This window comes from Zosterops lateralis, assembly GCF_965231275.1.
Source record: "Zosterops lateralis genome assembly, chromosome: 19".
NCBI classification, from domain to species: Eukaryota; Metazoa; Chordata; class Aves; order Passeriformes; family Zosteropidae; genus Zosterops; species Zosterops lateralis.
The window spans coordinates 1,437,683-1,459,196 of record NC_139779.1 but is presented as its reverse complement, the minus strand read 5'-3'; the positions used below and the strand labels follow the sequence as shown (position 1 = coordinate 1,459,196).

The 21,514-nt window shown below is 45.7% G+C and overlaps 1 protein-coding gene across 1 annotated transcript; it reads left to right on the top strand.

Annotated features, from left to right (window-relative positions):
• Positions 1 to 257: 257 nt before the first annotated feature.
• TADA2A (transcriptional adaptor 2A) lies at positions 258 to 19,250 on the top strand. Its single transcript, XM_083875020.1, has 15 exons — positions 258 to 483; positions 1,153 to 1,259; positions 1,496 to 1,555; positions 2,112 to 2,203; positions 2,821 to 2,978; positions 4,251 to 4,339; positions 5,289 to 5,361; positions 10,394 to 10,457; positions 11,795 to 11,838; positions 12,335 to 12,445; positions 13,750 to 13,821; positions 14,437 to 14,569; positions 15,387 to 15,430; positions 17,532 to 17,605; positions 18,890 to 19,250. The coding sequence occupies exons 1-15, from the start codon at positions 459 to 461 to the stop codon at positions 19,073 to 19,075; spliced, it is 1,332 nt and encodes a 443-aa protein (XP_083731146.1). The 5' UTR covers positions 258 to 458; the 3' UTR covers positions 19,076 to 19,250.
• The last annotated feature ends 2,264 nt before the right edge of the window (positions 19,251 to 21,514 follow it).

The window sequence follows — 21,514 nt, the reverse complement described above, 5'->3', positions numbered from 1 at the left end:
TATGGGATATGGGATAGGGATATGAGGTATGGGGTATGGGATATGGGATAGGGGGTATGGGATATGGGGTATGGGATATGGGATTGGGATGTGGGATATGGAGGAGTGGGAACTGGGATACGCAGATTGTGATATGGGAGAGTGGGATATGGGGAGTGGGATATGGGATATGGGGATTGCTTCTGGGAGGTGCACAGCACTTCCTTGCACAACAGTTACTCATAACTCTCTGCTCAGCATCCCACATCTCCGTGTTTGATTTCTCCCCGTACCCAGAGAGCAGACTGATCCGTGTGGAATGGGGTCTGAAGGCTGCTAACAGCCCTTCTGCTCTGCTCAGGACATCCTGGGAGGATCACACCCTCGAAGAGGGCACTGCAGGGGGAGAATTCCCTTTGGGACACACAGTTTGGGAGAAGTTTTCCTCCAAGGAGCACGAGCAGCAGCAGGGGGGAGGGATGGAGCGCCTGGCCTCCTTCAGCAGTAAGTGCCATCAGATAAATCAGCTCCCACATCTGGGCGTGGAAAACCTGCATGGTACAAGGATTTCTTGCAGCAGTGGCATTTTGGGGTCACCATCCCTGAAAGTGTTAAAAAATGTGCAAGTGTGGCACTTTGGGGACGTGGTCACACAAATGATTCAGTGTGAGTTTTGTCTTATTTCTCTCTGCTTATAATTGAGCTGGTTTGAATCCATTTTCTTGGAAAAAATCATAATCACAGAATCCCAGACTGGTTTGGGTTGGCAGAAACCTTAAAGCCCATCCAATTACACACCCTGCCAGGGCCAGGGACACTGTCACTATCCCAGGCTGCTCCAAGCCCCATCCAACCTGGCCTTGGCCACTTCCAGGGATCCAGGGGCAGCCACCCTGTCCTAAAGCCTCACCTCCCTCACAGGGAAGGATTTCTTCCCAATCCTCCAATCTTACCCTGCTCTCTTTGAGTTTGAAGCCATTATAACCTTGTTATCAATCTAAATAAACACTCTTATTTATTTTGTCGCACAATTTGAGTTCATTTAAAACCCACAGAATCACAGAACATCCTGAGCTGGACCTACAACAACCTGGGCTGGGCACAGGTGAATTTAGGGGCTGCCAAAGCATTGCTGTGCTCGTGTCCCAGAAGATTTCCTTTTGTTTTCCCCAGGTGACCCTTTTGATAAACCCCCGTGCCGAGGCTGCTCCTCGTACCTGACAGAGCCCTACGTGAAATGTGCTGAGTGTGGCCCCCCTCCCTTCCTGCTGTGCCTGCAGGTGAGTGCCAGCAGCAGGGCTGAGCCTCTCTCTGCTCTGGGACAGCCACCAAAACCTCCCTGGGGCCAGTGAATCTCTCCAGATATGGATCAGCACACTGCTTTGCTCAGGGAAATGACAAACAGAATTTGGAGGGTGAAGGATGGAGACGTGGGCAGGAGGGCAGAGAATGGAGCTTAAAAAAGGGATCACTTTTCAGGGCAAAAGTAACACAATTCTGATTTTTTGTTCTGCAGTGTTTCACCCGAGGATTTGAATACAAGAAGCATCAAAGTGATCACACCTATGAGATAATGGTAAATGTTATTCCTTTTGGATAACACCTGCTCACCTTCCCAGGAGTTAGGGACCCTTGCTTCCATATTACATTGAAAGATTAAGTGATGCAATTCATTGATTCAGAGGTTGAAAATTATTTTAAAAATTAAAATACCCACCTGGGACAGGATGGAGTAGTGGAGTCATTTACAGCTGCATCTTTTTGTTGTGCCTGGATGGCACAATGCACCTCACTAGACTTGCAGTCCTTTAACCAGGTACATTGACTTCTGTTTCTCTAGGCTTGGTTCTTCTTCCTCAAAATTAATAATTCATAAAGTCTCCAGTAATTTTACTGTGTTTCATGGTATGACATTGTGGAATTACAGCTGGGAGACACAACATGTACCAGTATTTGCTGTGGCTGATAACCCAATACCTTAAATAATCTAATAATTATTCAATCAGGTTTTGTGAAAGTTTAAAACTACCAGAATTATCTCATGTGTCAACCAGTGGTTCAGAACCTCTTTTCCCTTTCTGGGGTGGGTTGGAACAGAGGATCACAGTTTGTTCTGCTTTTCTCTTCTCCAGACATCTGACTTCCCTGTCCTGGACCCCAACTGGACAGCTCAAGAGGAAATGTCTCTGCTGGAAGCTGTGATGGACTGTGGATTTGGGAACTGGTGAGAATTCAGTGGTTCAGCCAATCTCAGTCAGTGATGGGCAGTTTTTTCTCTCTTTTCCTTGGATCTCACTGCTGAATTCATCAGTGCACATTGACTGTTCAGTGATTTATTCTGGGTGAGACACTAATTCAGCAGCTAAAGTGGAAGGCTGGAGTATCAGAGCCTGTTTTCATGAGTTATTTACCTTCTCCTTTATTAAAAATAATTGTGTTAAAAGTACAGAACTCCAGAATTTACAGAAGCAGAACTGGGCGTTCTTTGGTGCATATTGTTGTCAGAAGTAAGACTAGTAACTGGTTAAAGAGTTTACCATTACCTGGAGTCAGTAAAATGTGTAAAAAGCTCTCAGATAACATGAGTGAATTTCAAGCCTGATTCCATCAGCCAGAGAGTTTCCCGTATGAAAACAGTGAATTTCATTGTTCATGGACACCCAAAAATGCTCCTTGGTGGGAGTGTTGATACTGAGAATGTGAGTTCAGACACCACCACAGGCCAGTCCTCTGCACACAACCAACCTCTTGTCCAGAATTATCTTTTCCCACTGGAGAAATTTTTAAAAAACCAACATTTCTGTGCTGTTCACACAAAGCCTCCCCCTCTCCCCACTCCAGGCAGGACGTGGCCAACCAGATGTGCACCAAATCCAAGGAGGAGTGTGAGAAGCACTACATGAAACACTTCATCAACAACCCCCTGTTTGCCTCCACCCTGCTGAACCTGAAACAGGCAGAGGAGGCTCAGCACCACGAGACAGCCATTCCCTTCCACTGTGAGTATCCCTGCCCTGCCCTGCCCTGCCTGGGATCAGCAGCTCTGGGGAGGACAGGCACCACAGATCCTGTTTGTTTTCATTCCCAAAGGAATAACTTGTTCTGCTAAATGGAGTAGGAGAGAATTTTTTTCCCAATTCCATGGGAAAAGGCAGGACACAGCAAGGTTTGACACAAACATCAGAGTCTCAGAAGTAGAAGTTCTTCCACAGCCAGAGCACACAGGAATCATCACCCCAGCAGAAATCTAGGTGTTTTATCCATTGGATTATAATCCACCCCAAAGTGTGTCCCTCAGGATAAATACCAGTGTGGTTCTCACCCTGTCCAGCACAGCAAAGAGAACTGAAAAGGCAGAACTTTTCTGCCTCCCAACATTTCCTCTGAACATGTGCACACTGCTGTGTCCACGCCGTGTCCCAGGCCTCACTGCTGATTTAATTTCTCATAAAAAATCACTCCTTTCAACCACGCTGATTTCACACCTCTCCCTTGAAAGCTGCCTGTTAAAACAGTCTGCAGCAAGTTCACAAATTCTCAGCTTTCCTTGCATTTCACATCTTTAGCATTCCCCCAGTCTGGCAGCTGTTCATTGCAGAGCTCCCCAGCCTCTCTGGGTGAGCCTGTCTGGAGCTTTACATTTCCCACTGAAGTGCTTAGAGCTAAACAGTAAGAACTGGGCAATTTTTGCTCCTGTCCCTGGCTGTTATTGATATTTTTATGTGCCCTGGGCCAAGACAAACTCCCTGTGCCTCAGCCTGTTTTATCTGTGCCATGGGACACACAATGCTCAGCTCCTGCACGAGTGCACTGTGAGCCTCAGACTATTATTGTCTGTAAAACACTGAGCTCCTCAGCTGTAAAAACTGGGAGTTCTCTGCCTTTAATTGCAGCTCTGCCAATGGCCCCCAGAAGAAGGAGGCAGATTTAACACTCCTGTTGCTATTAACTAAAAAGAACCTGCACTCTGAGCCCCAGGGATCTGCAGAGGTTTAGAGGGGGATGCTTAGCTCCAAAATGTAAAGTTTACATTTTATTACCTGTTTATTACCTTCAATTTGTGTTTGACTCCTGAGAATGCCACAAAGATCTCAGATTGCTGCATTTTTCTCTGGATGAACTCTGACTATAACACTGAATAAAAGCCCAATCAGGGTATTTTTCTTCAACTAATTATTCCCACTTTTCCTGCAAAATAAACACTTATTTACAGAGCCTTAAAAAAGTATTTCAAGCTCTACTCAACAACTGAAAACCTTTATTTTTTCCAGCTGCTGATGATCCCCCAAGGCCCACCTTTGACTCCTTGCTCTCCAGGGACATGGCTGGGTACATGCCAGCCAGAGCTGACTTTGTTGAGGTAAGAATTTAAAAATAATTTTAAAAACTATTTTAAATTTGCTGCTGGGCGCAAGCTCAACACACACAGAGCCCTGTTTTACCCCTGCCTGTCTTTGCTTTTCATTTAAAAAACATCACAGGAGGGCACAGGAGGACTGAGGGATGCTCTTGGTGCTGTGGTTTCATTAAAGGTTATCCCTGTGAGGAGCAGGGAGTTGGGACTCTGAGCCTTCCAAATCGAGATTAAACCCGTGGATTGTGTAAATTCCGTGATTAAACCCCGGGATTAATTGAGGATTTGATGCCAGAGGTGGCGCTGGTGGCTCACAGAGCCGGGGGAGGCAGCACAGGCTGCAGGATGTGCTGCTGCCACCAGATGTCCGTCTGTCCCTCTGTCCATCTGTCCATCCGGGGGTGGCCCTGCAGCACCTGGGAACTGGGAATTGGCTGCTCAGCCAAAGGGTCAGCTCCAGCTCCGAGGGGAGCACACACAGCCCTGCCCCAGACATCTCCTGAGAGATGATTTCCCTGCTCTTGGCTGTCCTTGCTCTTCCCCCTGTCCTTGGAGGAATGAGTTCCGCCATGCAGGGGCTTGTTTTGGTACCTCTGAGCACAGTCAGCACCCAAAAACCACACACAAAACTCTCCTGTGTGTGTCCTGAGCCAGGCCAGGGGTTGCACTTGGTGATCTTTGTGAGTCCCTTCCACATCAGGACATTCTGTGACTGGTTTCCAGCACAGTCAGGGAGTCATGCCCTGATTAATTCCCCCTGTCCTGTCACAACATCCTGCCCCTGCTGCAGCCATCACACACCTTTTCCCCGGGTAAAGCTCCCCTGTGCTGTTTATTGCTCAAGGATTGAACCTTTGTGTCTGAGGAAATATCTCTGTTCCTCCTGCATGTTCTGAAACCTGAGGCCAATATTTGAGTGCTGGTTAGTGACAATGTATTAATCACCTCTGAACAGGAGTTTGACAACTATGCTGAGTGGGATTTGAGAGATATTGATTTTGTAGAAGATGATTCAGACATTTTGCATGGTAAGTGCCATATTTTTTTTTGTACCCAGTCTGAAAACTGTTTCAGATGCCTTGTGCAGCTTTTCATTTTCTTTCTCCACACACTTTAAAAGGGAACATACACTTTTAATGTATGGGGTTTCACGTTTGGGTTTTTAGTGCATTAAATCTGTCAGTGTAGGTATTAATACAGGAGGAGGTGTGTAGTTAATGTAAAACACATTAAAAGTGTTGGACTCGAAGCTGTGTGATTTTTTTTTAATCTGTTCAGCATTCCCAGAGTTAGAGCAGCACCAGCTGTGTGGTGACAACTTCCTTTTTATTGTCAAGGTGCTTGTGTGAGCCCAGTTCCTGCTCTGAGTTCTTGACTGCCTTAATAACATGAAATAACAGGAATTACCAAAGTGACATTTTAATCCACAGGGAGGAAAAAAGATCCTGCTTTTCCCCACATTTGTAAGTACACACAGGGTTTAAAAGTCCTGTGTTTGTGCCTCAGAATTCTGCCATCTGTGTCAGGCAGTTCTGAGCTAAAGCCTTTTTGCATCCCTTGGAGACAGACAAATCCTGTTCGGCACAGACAGCCCTGGCAAAGTTGCAAACAGCAGTTTGAAGTTGAGCAGTGCACTCAGGGGCTTTAGGAATGCAAACTCCCCTGGCTCAGGGAAGGTCCTGAGAGTCCTGTGTCAGCCTCTCCCCTTTCAGCATTTATGGAGAGGGGGACTGGCTCGAGGCCATGGCAGGGATTCCATCCTGTTCTGAGTCCTGGTGAACTGAAAAAGCCAAATGATCTCCTATTTCTGCACATTAACTGGTAGATTCATGTTCAATCAAGAGGGTTTTGCAGCTTCACTTTGACCTGCCTTCCTCCCAGGAAGAGAGAGTCATTTGGGGCCTCTCCTGGCAGGTCCCACCCTGCAGGAGCTCTGCAAACTCCTGCTCCAGCTGGATCTGCCTGTGCTCCTGCACATCCTGCAACAGGGACTTCCACAATCCAATTAGGAGTTCACAATTCAATTACCTGTTGTGTGAAAAAATACTTCCCCCCAGTCTGGCCAATATTTTTTTGCCTGATAATTTCATTGGGTGTTCTCTGCTCCATCCTTCAGTTGTCTCCAGTGTTTGGGGAGAGATGTCAGGCGTTTATTTGCTCTGTGCAAAGTGCTTGCCAGAGGTTGTGGAGCATTTTGGGTCTCCTTGCCCAGGAATTCTGGCATCTGCTTTCCCACAGCTGTCCCAGGAGAGAGAAAAACCTCCCAAAAATGAAGTCCCAGGGTGCAGCCAGCTTTTTTCCCCTTTCACTTGAGACATCTTGGGGAGAGAAGGAATTCTTTTCCAAAGAATTTGGAATGAGATCTTTCACTTCTGTAATTTATTATTAAAAAAAAAAAAAAAAAAAAGGAAGGAGCCACATCCTCCCTGTCCTGCAGTTTTAAAGGGCTCAGAGAGAATTTTGGAACCCAAATGTAGGAGCCCAGGGGGAAGGAAATGGCTCAACATGTGGCTCTTGAGAGCTGAGGTGGTTTGAGGAGCTTTTGTGCTTTGAGCTGATGGGCAGAGGGGGCTGTGAGACAACCTGGGGGTAAAGGTGAGAATGGGACACATTTTATAACATATTTTACAGCCCAGAGAAAACCCAAGTGGGGCCTCAGGTTGGGAAGAAAATCCTCAGTTTGTTTTCCTGCTACACATTAAACCTCACTGGGTTCAAGATTAATTTTTGAAATCTCCTTTTATATTGCATTTTCTGCAAGTCACTCAGGCTGGGCCCTGGGAACAGCCCAGCCAGAGCAGTTTCTGTGGTCTCTCTTTCCTCCTCTGGGTGCTCAGGGCTGCACATCCCACGGGAATATTTGTGCTTCCATTGGAGTGGAATCCCCCCTTGTTCCCTTTATAATATTTTGTAAAAATATATATTTTTAAGAAGTTCTAGATCTGAGCTGCTCAACCTCTGCTTTCTGATGTGTTATATCTTATATATGACACATGAGATAAATCTATAAATATATATATATTTTTTATAAATTTGTTTGATTTCTCTGTGTCACTCTAAACAATTTCTAGGTATTCCCACAAGAAAATGCCATTTAATACAAGGTGGGAAGTCAGAACCGGTACCTGCTGCATCCCCAGCTCTCCCCACCCCACAGGAGCTCACAGCATCACTCACTCACTTCTTGGCATTAGCGAGATGGCAAAAAAAAAAAAAAATTCCATGAAATCTCTCACATTTCAGTTAAATTCTGGAATTGTTCTCTTTTGTTCAGTGCTTGGCAGTACAGTGAGGGCATGCAAATATATATTGCAGTTACACAAAAAACATAATGGACAGATCAAAAGCACCAACCAGTTACAACCCTAATTCAGCCCACAGTGCTTGAATATTTCATGAACTACAAGTTTTCATCAGGCTGAATTAGAACGTTGGTAATTTATCTTTTTCCCAGCTTTTTTTTTTTTTTTTTTCCCCTCCCTTCCCCTTCTCATGTAAATGATTTTTTTCACTTCTAACACTGCAAAGTAATTGCTGAAACCACAGATTTAGAAGTGAGTGGAAATAGGCTGCAAAACTGGCAGGGAAATTTGATTTTTTTTTAAGCTGCAAGGCAGTTTCAGTGTCCTTCCTGACAGAACGTGGTGTTTGTTCTGCTGGGGAAGGAAGTTGCTGCCATGCTCCAAAGGCAGATAAACTGTTTGCCATGGGTCCTGCTTTGCTCCAGGGTGGGTAAATTTGGACTTCAGTCCTTCAGTTCATCCCCAGCCCAGCACACACAGGTCCCACAGGCTGTTTACTGGGATTACTTTCCATTCTTCCCATTATCCCTGCCAGGGCAGGTTCTCTCCCATGGAACAAAGCTCTCACTCATTAGGACTCAACAATTTTTATTTTTTTTTTTTTTCTGCAGACCAAGAGAGGAATGAAAAGCAAAGAAACTTTGTTTTGGATGCACTCTGGAGAAACCAAAAATATTTGAGGGTTTGGTTTTTGGGACAGAGGAAGGAGCCCTGAATTGGTGCTTATCAGTGGGGCCTTATCAGAGCCCAGAGTGGACACTGAGCACAAACAAGTGCCTCCCCTCCAGGAAACAGGGGGAAAAGCACAGGCAGATAATTCTCATTCCCCCAGCATCTCCTCTCTCATTTCCATGCAGCGTGTAGCAGTGTAGTAGTCAGAGTTATTCATGCATTCCAGATTTGCTCCTGTGTGAATATGGCTATTAAAAACAAAAGCCCCCTCCAAAAGGGCAGCAAATACTAATTTCACTGGAAGCTGAAGCTCCATTTTTATTTTTTTTTTTTCCCTTCTCATTTGTTCCTTCCTCTCCCCAGCTGATCATCATTTCTTTGGAATATTGTGCACTCAGGTGAAAGCATCAAAACTCCATGGTTAGAGGTGCATAATTACTTGGGATATTTATAGAGGTTCTCCAGTGCAGTTTCTGCATGTACTTATTAAGCTCTGCCCACACAAACCCCAGAAAATAACAAGTTGGCTGAGCTCGCAGAGGGTTTCAAAAGTACAAAAATATTTTCCATAAATTGGCACCAATTTCCAGCCCTTCCTAATGGATTTCATTCATGTTTAACTTGCTGCATTCCCAGTTCCTCGTCCCCACGTTTCAGCACAAAGGGGAATTTGCCATCTCTGCTTGTTCTCTGAATTAGGAAACTTAAATCCCTCGCTGTGAAAACACACACAGTGAGGCTGGAAAACGCAAGAAATTTGGAAAAATAAGTAGGACTATTGCAGCACCTCTCCTATCTCATACAGAATCCTTTTAGATTAATGTCAGATCAATTTGGGATAAGCTGAAGGGTTTTTTTGGGATCAAGCTCCTGAGCTTTTGGGCTTCAGCTGTCCCTGTTTGTATGAAATTTGATTACCCAGAGGGGTGCAGGGATGAATTTCCCAGAGGCTGGGGGCTTCCTGGTGTTTACACCCACATCCATATTTAAAACAGACACATAACCACACTTCTTAATTGCATTATTAATTATTAATCCGAGAGTACAATCAATAAACTGCCACAAATCAGTTTTGCTCTTTTTGTGTAACTACAGAGAGAAGTGGATCCTGAGTTCTGTCCCCAACCCAGTTCCCCTTTTTCTAAAAAAAAATGGTTGTTGTGTCACAGCCTCTAAACCACTGCCCATCCTTGAGCCTCTTCCTTCTGAGAGCACAGGGAAATTATTAATATAAAGTTAAAAAATAATAAAAAAACCACTAAAAATCAGCCATCTCTACACTCATTTAATGACCCAGAATTTGTGTGTTACCTAACAGAGCGAGGGAAGGGAAGGTGATGAGTGTCTCTTTACCTTGTCTTTCCAGAATTTACCCAAAAAAAAAGAAAAAAAAAAAGTTTATTAAGCTAATGGCTGCAGGAAAAAAAAAAAAAAAAAAAAAAAAAAAAAAAGGAGCTGCAGGCTCTGTGAGTGGCTGTTTGATTTTGGGGAGGATATGATTTCTAATGAGCTTGGCTTTTTCCTGGGCTCCTTCACACTGTCCTGAGTTATTCTTTGTTCTCCTGGCAGACAGAGAAGTTTGGGAGTTAACAAGCTGGACTTTTCCAGATGTTTTTAAACAACTGTAGCAAAAGCTGCTTTGAGTCCTCACAGCTCAGAGCTGTGTCTGCTTTTTGGAGTTCTTCATTCTGGGAAAATAAACCTTTTACCCAAAGATGACACCTCAGATCTTGAAATCTTTTTTTAAGGAGAAAAAATACTTGAAAATTTCATGTATGAAGGGACAAATAAGTGTTGGTAACAAAACAACCCAAGGAGGAAGAGGAATTCTCAGGATCTGCCCAGGTTTATGTTTACATGAGTGTATTTACAGTGATGAATTTGGCAGGAACAAACAAAAAAAACCTTCCCCAGGTAGGCAGGACTGCAGGTTTGTCTCTAATGAGGTGATGCCACTGGAAAATTGCCTGAGGATTTTTAAACCAGCAGAGCAGTGACCATTTCAGCCTAATGGGAACATAAAAGCTCGAAATTCAGCCTCCTGCAGTGCATTGCTTATGAATTCTTTAATCTTTGTGTTTTGCAGCTCTGAAGATTGCAGTTGTAGATATCTATCATTCCAGGTTAAAGGAGAGGCAGAGACGGAAAAAGTGAGTTTTGAAGCAGGAACTGTGGTTTTTTTTCCTTCCCTGTGCAATGCTGAGGGATTACACATCATTAATTTCCTACTTCAGGGGAAAAAAAAATAAAATCCTGCCAGACTGTGACTGATTGTTGGACCCCCACTTTTTTCCCCCAGAAATATTGGCATCATTATTTTTAATTCCTCGTGGTCCCTAAGTTAGTTTTCCACACTGAAGATAACTCTATTGCTGACGTGGGCTTGAATAATTTATTCAGCTCATCTGACAGCATTGTAGAATGACTCAATCTATTAATTAAATTAAGTTTTATTATAACTTCGAAATACTTTGTTCAATATTTAAAATTATATCTTGCTGGATTATTCCCTGCTGGAAGAATTAGTGATTTGAAGTGAGGCTGCTCCAGTTCTCCTCATAAAACTACCCAGTTCTGCTGAGTGACAGGAAGGATTGACCTGGTTCTTTATAATTCATAAATAAAAAGGTATTTATGTGGTGTAATTTCCATGATGATCAATCTTGTCATAGTGCTCCAGGGCTCTTCATAACTCTTGTGGTGAGGTTTTGTGAGGTTTCAACAGCAGGATGAGACAAAAAATCTGGAAAAATGACCCAAAAGTGCTGATGTCACTCTCAGAAAAGTGACTGTGCACGGGCCAGGAGGGTTTTGTGCACAGCAAAGGAAATTTAATGGATTTTATAAAGCAAGTTCTGACCTGACCTTGAGAGCCCAGCTCTGTGGTGTCTCATTTGCCAGAGTGGAGCCACCACAGAGCAGTGGCACTGCTCATCTGGTGACAAAGGGGTTTTTCAGGCACCTGCTTTTCCCTCTGCTCCTTCCCCTGATCCTGTCAGGGGCAGTTCAAGCCCAGAGTTTCCTCTTTAAAACCCAAACTGCCACGAGAAAATTCCTTTCTCTTGTTCCCAGGGGTGGCATTTACAGTCCAGCTCTACCCTGTGCTTTAGCAGAGGGATGTTTGTGTCTCTCTGGAGCAGGAAATCATGTTCATGACACATTCATTACCTCTGATTTTGGAAAGAAAAGTTATAAGATGCTGTAGATGTGAAATCTGGGCCTAAAGAAGCAATTTCCAATCTTTAAAGTGATTGCAGCTCCCTTTGTGCTCAGGGCTAATGCACAGCACTGTCCAAAATTTACCCTGATTAAAGACACGCTGCATCATGTTTCCATTCCAGCCAGCCCTGGGCTTAGGGAAATTTCATTCATGTTTAGTTTTAGACCCCTCTGATGGTCAAAATCAAAGTTTCTTCTGAAGCCTTTATGTTTGTGAGGCAATGCAGGAGTAATGGCCTTTATTAATATAATTTTCTTTCATTTCCAGAATTATAAGAGATCACGGCCTGATCAACCTCAGGAAATTTCAGAGTGAGTATCAGGTGTAACTGCTTCACTTCAAAGTGGCAAAACTTCACACATTCACCATTTCCAGGTCACCAGTGTGGTTTGTTCATACTGGAACATGTTCAGAGGTTCTAAATTCCAGCAGATTTCCTGCCCCAGCTGTTTCCAGCTGTCTGGTTCAAGCTACTCCCAGCTCAGTGTTTTATTTATTGCCTCAGAATTGCTCTCCAGGAGCATTTTGGGGCTCTGCTGAGTGGGGGAAAAGGGGGAAAGTGAAACTCAGGCCTTTAAATGCACCTCACTCTTGTGAGAAACAACCAACCAACATTTAAATATCACCCTTTACACCTTAAGGACCTTAAGGGCTGTAACTTCTGTTGCTTTTTACTCAGCACTTTGTAGCTGCTGAGTATGAAATGAATTTTTAGGCGATCTCGAAGCTGGTGCTGATTTGATCCCCCCAGAGGTGTTTTCTCCTGGCAGCAGGAGTGGTAACAAGTGTCATTTTACCCTGCTCTAGTTCTGGAAAGGCGTTACCCCAAGGAGGTGCAGGAGCTGTACGAGACCATGAGGAGGTTTGCCCGGATCCTGGGGCCGGTGGAGCACGACAAGTTCATCGAGAGCCACGCGCGTGAGTCCCGCTCTGCACAAACACACACACACACGGGGCTTGCATCATCTCTTGCCTAAATAGATCCCTCTTCTGGAGGGCAGGAGGTGGTTTTTCTCCTCCTCCCCCATCCAGCCACCTGAGGAAAACAAATCCATTTGTGGTTTGATGCGTTGAATGGGCAGCAGAGTGGGGTTTTTTTCCACTCAGCTCTTCATTTGGGTTCACAGCTGACTGAACATTCTGTTCAGTGTTAGAGGTGATTTTTTTTTTTTAATCTGAGGACCACTGTTTATTTACTGGGACTCTGTATTGGGGAAAGAATAAAATCCCTATATTAGGTCTGTGTGGAGAGATTGGGAGCTGGCAGCCAACTGAATTCTTTGAAAGACTCAGGTTAATCTATTCTATGTCACATAATTACACAGTGCAGTGGTCATTATGTCCTTACCTTAGGGGAGAGGCATTGTTCCATCCCTTGAATCATCCCAGAGCCTGCATTTAGGCAGATTCCAGTCCGAGTCACCACATCCTGCTTCATTCTGTGACTTAAACTGGGAGAGTTGTTGCTCATTAGAAAGAACAAAGCATTTACGTAGTTGTGCCCTGTGTTTTCAGGACACCCTGTGTGAAATACCAAGGGCATGATCCTGCAGAATCATGAGTCTTACCTGGGAGTGCTGCTCCTCCTGGGACCTGGATTTGTTGTTGTAGTGGCTGCAGATCCTCAGGTGAACCTGCCAGTCATTACACAGGTCTCCTGAGCAGCAGCAGGAAATAAATCCACAAGGAAATTTGCTCCCTGTAAAACCAAGCAGTGCTGGAAGGCAGCTGATGAAAGCAACAGGCAGGAAATATCTCTGAGCAAAAAAAAAAAAAAAACATTTCATGATTTCATCCTACTGACTGCAGGGAAAAAAAAATTGTCTGCAAGGAAAAAATTTGGAAGGTCCAGCTCGGAAAATCATAATTCCAAGAGAATATTTGATGTAGAAGGAGCCTGGCTGGAGTAGTTCCTCAAACCTATTGAAATGCCTTCTAGAAATCCCAAATTATTGTTATTTGGCTTGTCTAGGGTATAGCAAAGGGGCTATCAAAGCATGAAGAGAAAATGCCTTTTCTGAGATGCTGGAAACCAGCTGAAATCTGTGACCAAGGAATATGAGGACACAGGGAGATTGAGATTTTGTGGAGGGAGGTTCACCTTGGCTGTGGTTTGTGTGTTCAGGGCTGACCTGTGCAGGCAAATAACAAAGAGCCACGTTCCCAGTCCACCCCACTGACCCACTTTTGCTTCTCTGGTTTTCCCTGGTGGGGCCCAACAGTGGAGTTTGAGCTGCGCAGGGAAATAAAGAGACTCCAGGAATACAGAGCAGCAGGAATCACCAATTTCTGCAGTAAGTACCTGATGCATTATTCAGCCCGTTCCCATCCATCAAGGAAGGGAAAGATGATTTTACAACATTCAGGATGTGTTGAATAAAAAGACACTTAGTTCATAGAGGCTCTGGAGCTGAGCAAGGCTTCAGCAATGATGCTGGGCTGGTTTAGAGCTGGTTTGAGCCATCAGCTTGGAGATCACAGTGTCTAACACAGCTCTGCCCTGGGCACCACTTTGCAAAAGCTTCATTAAAAAATATTTCTGTCATGGCACAGTGGTCTCAGGGCTTTGTCTTGGGACACTTTCACTGCCTGTCGACTCATGTGGTATTTGGAGAGATGCCTGAGACCTCCACATCAATGAGAATGGCCTGTTTTATCCTGGAATTAGATCATGGAAGCCTTTTTTTGTTTGTTTTTGGCCTGAAATGACCCAGGGAAAGGGTGCAGGGTGGAATCTAATCCCTTGTGGTGCCAAGTGCTCATCACGAGGGAGAACAGCAGAGCTTGGGCCAGAGGTAGAGAACTTCCTAAAGTTCTGAACCATATTCTATTATATATATTATATATTTCCTGAAGCAGAGGAAAAGGCCTTTATGTGTGAGTTCAGGGTGTGTTTGTGTGTGCCACAGGTGCCAGGACCTACGACCACCTGAAGAAGAGCCGGGACGAGGAGCGGCTGAAGCGCACGATGCTCTCGGAGGTGCTGCAGTACATCCAGGACAGCAGCGCCTGCCAGCAGTGGCTCAGCCGCCAGGCAGACATGTAAGCACAGCCCTGGGGACCTTTCCCATCCTGGGAATGCTCACAGCCAGCTTGGATGGGGGTTTGGAGCAGTTTCTCCAATGGAAAGTGTCCCTGCTCAAGGGGCGCGATGAGTTTCGAGGTGCCTTCCAACCCAAAACCTCGCTGGGATTTTGTGGTTTGGTCTGCATCAAACTCAATTCTGTGGTTTGGTTTGCATCAAACTCATTTTCCTGCCTGATAGCAACAAATCCATTCCAAATTTATCAAAGTAGGAGCAGCCTGCACAATTCAGGAGGGCAGAGAAGTGGGTGAGAGCAGTAGTGCTTGTTGAGCAAAGGAGGGACTCCAACCCCTCAGTTTTATATTTCAGGAAGTCACGGAGGGAAATGAGCTCTTTATGGATATTAATGAGGGCACAGCTGACGCCTGAAATGTTTCAGATGATTTTAGATGTAGCAGCATTATTAATGTGTCATCACCCTGCATGAGCACTCGGATTTAGGGAGCAAGCTGCAAGGTGAAGGAAGTGTATCCTGTGCAGGAGATGGTTTGGAATTTCCCCACTCAGTCTCCACTGGATTTTTAATTGTGTCCCCCTCCACCTTTCTTTGTTGGGTTTTTTTTTAACAGACATAAACAGACAGGTTTCAGACATATTTTTCAATGTGGGAACACTAAATATTTATAAATCCTGTTGACTCCTAGTCAGGGCTTGGGTTATGCAAGTTGAATTGTATAATTATTACAAGTTGTGGAAGAAGCGCTTTCAGGGCCAACACATGCAGTTATTCTTAAAAAAACATCAAGGCAATATGAAAATTTCCTTTCTTTTCAGTGATTCTGGCCTGACTCCCACAGTACCAGTTCCTTCAACTACAGGTAAGTGTTAGATGATGTCTGTTAAGAACTCAGTAATATCTCCCTGACAGCCTTTTTCTGACTCTTTTTCAGTGTCAGTGCTCAAACCTCACAGTTAAGCACTGCTTAAGTCAACATTACATCAATCTGCAAGTCATTCCACTCCCATATCCTGCAGGATTTTTTGCTGAATTTCTAGATTTTTCTGACTAGAGGTCAAAACCCATCCTAAAGTTGCATTAGCAAGGCAGGAAACAAAAGAAATTTCACAGTCTGGAAGCACAAATTAAGGTTTTTTCCACCCATCTTCTTTCAGTGCCCAGTAAGAGCAGATTCAGGGGTCAGTCATGGTCTTTATGAACAAGACTTAAATAAATTCCCATCCCATTTGTTGAGGTCGTGGGGTGACTGAGACTGGGATAAAGTTTTACTACAAGGTTGTTAAATGTTGCCAGGGAGAATGGCTTTGGCTCTGCCCCAGTTTTTATGGGGATGCTGTTAAACCACTTGAATCAAACCTCTCAGAGGTGGACACTTGGGTCTGTATGTTCTTCCTCATTTCTTCCAGGAGACTCAGAAATTTGGGTCAGGATCCCAAGCAGTGACTCAGGGCACCACACACTGTTCTAAACCCATTTGGTGATTGCTAAGATCTGATATTTTGGAGAAAAAAAAACAACAGCTTTGTGTAACTCAGGGTGTCAGAGTCCATGAAGGGAGGACAGTGTCTTCCAGCTGAAGGTCTGGGATGAGGGATGAACTTCCTTTTTTTGCCAAGGATCCCTTGTCCCATGAAGGGGACTGTGTTCCTGTGGAGCTGTGACAGCTCCCAGTGTTTACAAGCACCATCACATGTGGAACAAAAACCCAAACAAAATACCACAGAGTTGCTAATTAAGCAAACATCCTGCCCAGGGAACGATGCTGGGGAAGAGCTGCCACGTGGCTCTAATTAAAGGCTGCATCATTCTGAATATACAAGAGGGCAAATTAATGCTTCACTTCCCAGATTCTGAGCTCTTGACTTTGCAGGCTCGATATGTTTTCTTTAATGTAGTTTTTGTGTGTGTGAGTGTGGTATTTTCTGGGTTTATAAAAGAGTAAAACTGAATTCTGGCATGTCTCCTCCTAGCACAGTCACCCCATGCCATGGGGAGAGGGAGCAGTGCTGAGAAATAACTTCCTTTACACCTCCCACAGGCTCACACTCCAGCTTCTCCCCAGTCCCTCAGCTCCCTCTGCTCAGGCTCCTCACACCCAGCCAGATCCCTTCTGTTCCTGCAGGTGCCCAGAGACAGGGCAAGCTCCTTGGGAAAAACATTTCCCAAGGTCTCATCACTTTGCCAAATTTGGGAAATTATCCTGGGATGGAGACCTATCTCTAACAGTGCTGAATATGCACAGGGGTGGGAGACTTTTCCCAGTGTGAATAAATAACCCAAACTTTGTCCTGAGCTCTGCAAGTTACAAAAAAAACCCCCAAAACTATTAGGAAAAAAAAGCCAAACCTGCAAGCAGACAGCCCTTGTGAAAGTTTAGGCTGTGCCAGCAAAGTTATAAACAATAGTGAAAATGAGAAATACCAGATGACCTTGTGATAAATATTCCTTCAGGACTGTTTATGGTAACAGGCAAAAAAAAAAAAAAAATCCCCAAACTGCATCTGCCTTGCAATACCTGCATCATATTTAAAGGCATTTGAAAAAAATCTCTGCCTCATGAAGTTGTCAGTAATCCAGAGAGAAATTGGCTGCTTAATCACACCAATAAATAGTCTCAGCATCCTTACAAGGTGCTGGTTTCAGCACACCTGGCACACCCTCCCTGGAGCTGGGACAGTCCCAGCTGAGCCATGCCCAATGCCAGTCTGACACAAACCTTTTGTGCCTCACAGTTCCTCCCAAAAAATCACCCAGCTCACGAGTCTCATGCAACATTTCACGGAGCTTGAAATTGCAAAACCAAACCTTTTGTGGCATCAGCAGAGCTTTGAATGATCCTGCCTGTAAACACTTGGCTCAGGCTGGGTTGATTTGCCTCCCTAACGCACCCCAGGAGCAAAGTAACACACCCCACCTCCAAAGTGCTCCAATTCTGCAGCATTTCCTCTCTCATTCCACAGGCAGACGGAGTGCCCCTCCACTGAACCTCACAGGCCTGCCAGGCACAGAGAAGCTCAACGAGAAGGAGAAGGAGGTGAGGACAAGGATGGGAAAGGATCATCCTCTATAAACTGTGTCTCCACAGCACAGGGCTGCCCACACCACGTCTGGGGAGCTGTGAATATCACCTCACTTACAGGCCCTGACTACTCTTCCTTTCTCACAGAAAATCATTCAGGTTTTCCAGTTGGTTTCTTAATTTCCTGTGCTACACATACAGCACAAAACTGGGTTATTTAGCCAAGAAGGGAGCAGAGCAGCAGGGTGTAACTTGGTGCTGTTACAACATCCATCTCCCAGCCTGGGCTCAGCAGAAGAGTTAATTTTCTTAAGGAACACTGGTTGTTTTTCAGCCCAGTGCAGGCCTGTCCTCTAACTCAGTTATTTTTTTAACAAGAAATTGTTATTTTTTTAATAGAAATCCTAAGATGTCCTTAGGCTGCCCCAGGCATGTTTGCAGTGCCCATGAAGCATCTCAGCCTCCCCTGTGTGTGTGTTTCCCTGGGCTGGAGCTGGCAGAAATTGGGAATCAGCTCACGGCTCCATGTGGAACTGGCATTTCTGGCTCCATTCAGCACAGGAATAATGGTGGCAGGGCATCAGCCTGTGCCTCTGTGTGTGTGTGTGTGGAATCTGATTTCCTGGTCAGCTGAGACAGAAAGTCTGAGGTCTGAGGAATTCTGCAATTTCCTATCCATGAGGAACGAGCACGAAGCATTTCCTTATTAAAGGGAGGAGACAGACAGTTTCTCCAGCTCCTGGAAGGCAGCTGGAATTTGGGAGCTGAGCAGGAGCTGTGCAGCCAAACAGCTCAGAGCCATTCCTCCCCAAACTTCCAACCACAGAATGCCTTCCCTGCACAGCCAGGCTTCTGGAGGGGGCCAGCAGAGCTGCTTTTGTAGAAGGTATTAGAGCCTGAGTCTGCAGGGGATTAGCAGCCAGATGCCCTCCCTGGCTCCCAGCCACAGAGCCCAGTTGCTGCTTCCAAGTGTGGCATGTGTGCTTCCCAGGCTTTGGAAGGAGCAACGCCCACACAGGGCACACTGAGAGCTGTGCTCCTGCCAGCCCAGGCCTTGCTTCCATTCCTCCTGCTTTATTTTTCCAGCAGGAATGTTTCTGGATGCAGCAGCCAGCAGGCTCCTCCCTTCCCTACCTGTGGATCCAAAGAGCTCGTGGCATTCCCAAGTGCCTCCCCTGTGCTGGAAGTGTTCTCAGGAAAATATAAAATATTCCCCGTGTTCCTCCCCCCAGCAGGGCTCTGGGAATGGAAGAACATGACAAGTGTTGGTGTTTATTAACTTCACCTTTTGTCTTGCAGCTCTGTCAGATGGTGAGGCTGGTCCCTGGAGCCTATTTGGAATATAAAGCTGCTTTAGTGAACGAGTGCAACAAACAGGGAGGCCTGAGACTGGCGCAGGCTCGAGCCCTCATCAAGATTGATGTGAACAAAACCAGGAAAATCTATGACTTCCTGATCAGAGAAGGGTACATCACAAAGGCCTGAGGACAGGCAGCAGTGCTTGGCTGGAGCAGGCAGATGTGGAGAAGCTTTGAAGTCGCTTTGACAGCGTTGAAAGATTTTTTACCAGTGTTGAATGAAGGACGTTTCCTTTTGTTTAAAACCTTTTGGGGCTTTTTCTTTTTTTTTTTTTTTTTTTTTTTTTTTTTTTTTTTTTTTTGGTAAAAACAAGTAGGGAGCTTTGTTAAATTGTATGAATGCTGACATTTGTCTGGGCTCCTTTTGACTCTGCTGTTGTCAGGATTCCTCTGCCTCGCAGCGCTGGGAAGGATCACACACCACATAAGCTGATCTTAAACCTGAATGGGCATTCATTCCTCACACCTCCTGTGCCTGCAGAGAGAGAGAGAGAGAGGATCACGGTACTTTTGTGCTGATGGTGACAAAGAATAAGGACAGAGTCACACTTTGTGCAGTACAGGGCAGGGAAATGCAGCTCCTCCCTCCTCGTGTCCCTTCCTAAATCAGCAGCAGCTCTCAGAGGCAGCAGCACGTGCCCCAGGGTGTAAAAATACATCTTGCAGTATGTCCAGTCTTTTTTAACTCTAATTGTGATAAAGGATGGGAAAGGACATGGCAGGGAAGCTCCTCAACAGTTGTTACTTTTATGTGGTATTAGCACATATCCCAGCAGGAGGGCTCTGCACAAACCAAGGAGCTTCAGCTGCTCCCCCCGTGTGGTTTGGGGGTATCAGGTTATATATAACCCCTCTGTTTCAGTCTCTGCTCCTTGGGAAGGCTGGAAGCTACAGCAGCTTTTAGGAACAGGAATATAAAAGTTCTCGGGACCCTGATGTTCTCCCACAAAAGAGGAGTGAAAAGCACAAAGCTCCTGTTTGTGGGGTTTTTATTCCCTCAGTGTCACCAGGGACGCGCCTGAGGAGGTGCCACAGGCTCAAACACAGCCCCCATCACATCAGCCCCACCAAACCTTGGGATTTGGCAATCGGCTGGATGATGAAGGTGGTTCTCTGCAGATGGAGCTTGTGTGTTTATTGAAGAGTAAATTGTTTGTCAGGTGTAATGCTGGAATATTGTCCCACAGGAAACCTGGGAGCCAAAGCAGGTGGGGTGGTGGATGCTCCCAAGTTTGGGATCTGATGGAAGAGATCCCAAACTCTGCACCAATACCTATCCGAGGTGTTGAGATTTGGGTTGTTGTTTGTTCCCCAAGAGTGATTATCCTGTGGACCTGAGGTGCCACTGAATGTGAAGTATTTTGGTTTGTAATAAAATCAAAATGACTTGAAACAATCTTACATCCACATCCCCGGACTCTGGAGTGAGACTGTAAAGGTCACACAGCTGCCTGGATCTATATCCATCAGCTCCTCACCAGGAGAGAGGAGATAAACACCCAGCAGTGGCTCTGGGGACGTGGCCACTGCATTTCCTAGCAAATATTACTATTTAAAGCAAAGCAGCACTAACAAACTACACATTGAAGATTAAAGTCTCGAAATTGAGACTGGGAATGGCGAGAGAAAGGGCACAGTAAGCTGTAAAATCTTGGGAATGCTTTTCCCACAAAAAAAAACAGCCAAACTTGCCTGGCCTTTGGGGTGACTGGCACCAAAGGCAGCAGAGGAGTGATTTTGGGGTCAGCTGGGCTTGGATTTGGAGACTTGGGAACTCCAGGCCTCGCTGCACTCCAGGCTCACAGCTGGAGGATGCAAATCCTTAATTACAGCCTCAGGTGGACATAAAACATTAATATGGAACAAAACAGGTGGGAGATGGGCACTTTGGGACCCGCAGCATTGGTGTCACCGGGGTGATGCTGCTGCTCCAGCCCAGCTCGGGTTTAGTCACCGCTCTGAGAGTGAGGAATGTGCGGGATGAGTCTTCCCAGGGCTGCGTTATCCGCCTGTCATTAAAGCATCAGCTCTGGGGGGGTTTTTTTTGGGACTCACAGCTGCCGTCACCCCAGCAGAGAACGCAGCGGGTGAGTCAGCCCGGGGGGTGGGAGCAGATCCCGGGGGCTCCTCCCGCCCCAGCAGCGGCTCCTGCTCCCCCCGGAGCAGATAACGCCGATAAGGAAGGCGCACAAGGAGCCCTAGTTTTAGTGCCTGCTCAAATTGCCGTCACAGGAGGGGCCTGTGAAACTTAAACCGGCTCCTTGGGAGAAAACACCGCGCTGGAGCAGCAGGTTTTGAGCCGGGGTTAGAGAAAGCCCAGGCTGCCATCCTGGTGGGAAGGGAAAAGGGGAAAATCCAAACCAATGTGGTGATGCCCCATAGTGATCTCTGGCCTTCAGCAAACTGGCTCGGTGACCTTCCAGGAAAAGCCAGCATGGATTTAGAGAAAGAACACGCAGTGGCACAGGCAAAGCTGTTCCCACAGACACATTCCCTGTGACTGGAGCTGATGGACAGAACTGGGAGAGAACACCAGGCACAGGAATTCCTGCAGCCCCCAGCCCAC

Coding starts and splice junctions, on each gene's coding strand:
- TADA2A (XM_083875020.1), top strand. CDS start 459: ATGGAGCGCCTGGCCTCCTTCAGCA. Junction 4,340..5,288: donor CCAGAGCTGACTTTGTTGAG/GTAAGAATTTAA, acceptor ACCTCTGAACAG/GAGTTTGACAACTATGCTGA. Junction 11,839..12,334: donor CAACCTCAGGAAATTTCAGA/GTGAGTATCAGG, acceptor ACCCTGCTCTAG/TTCTGGAAAGGCGTTACCCC.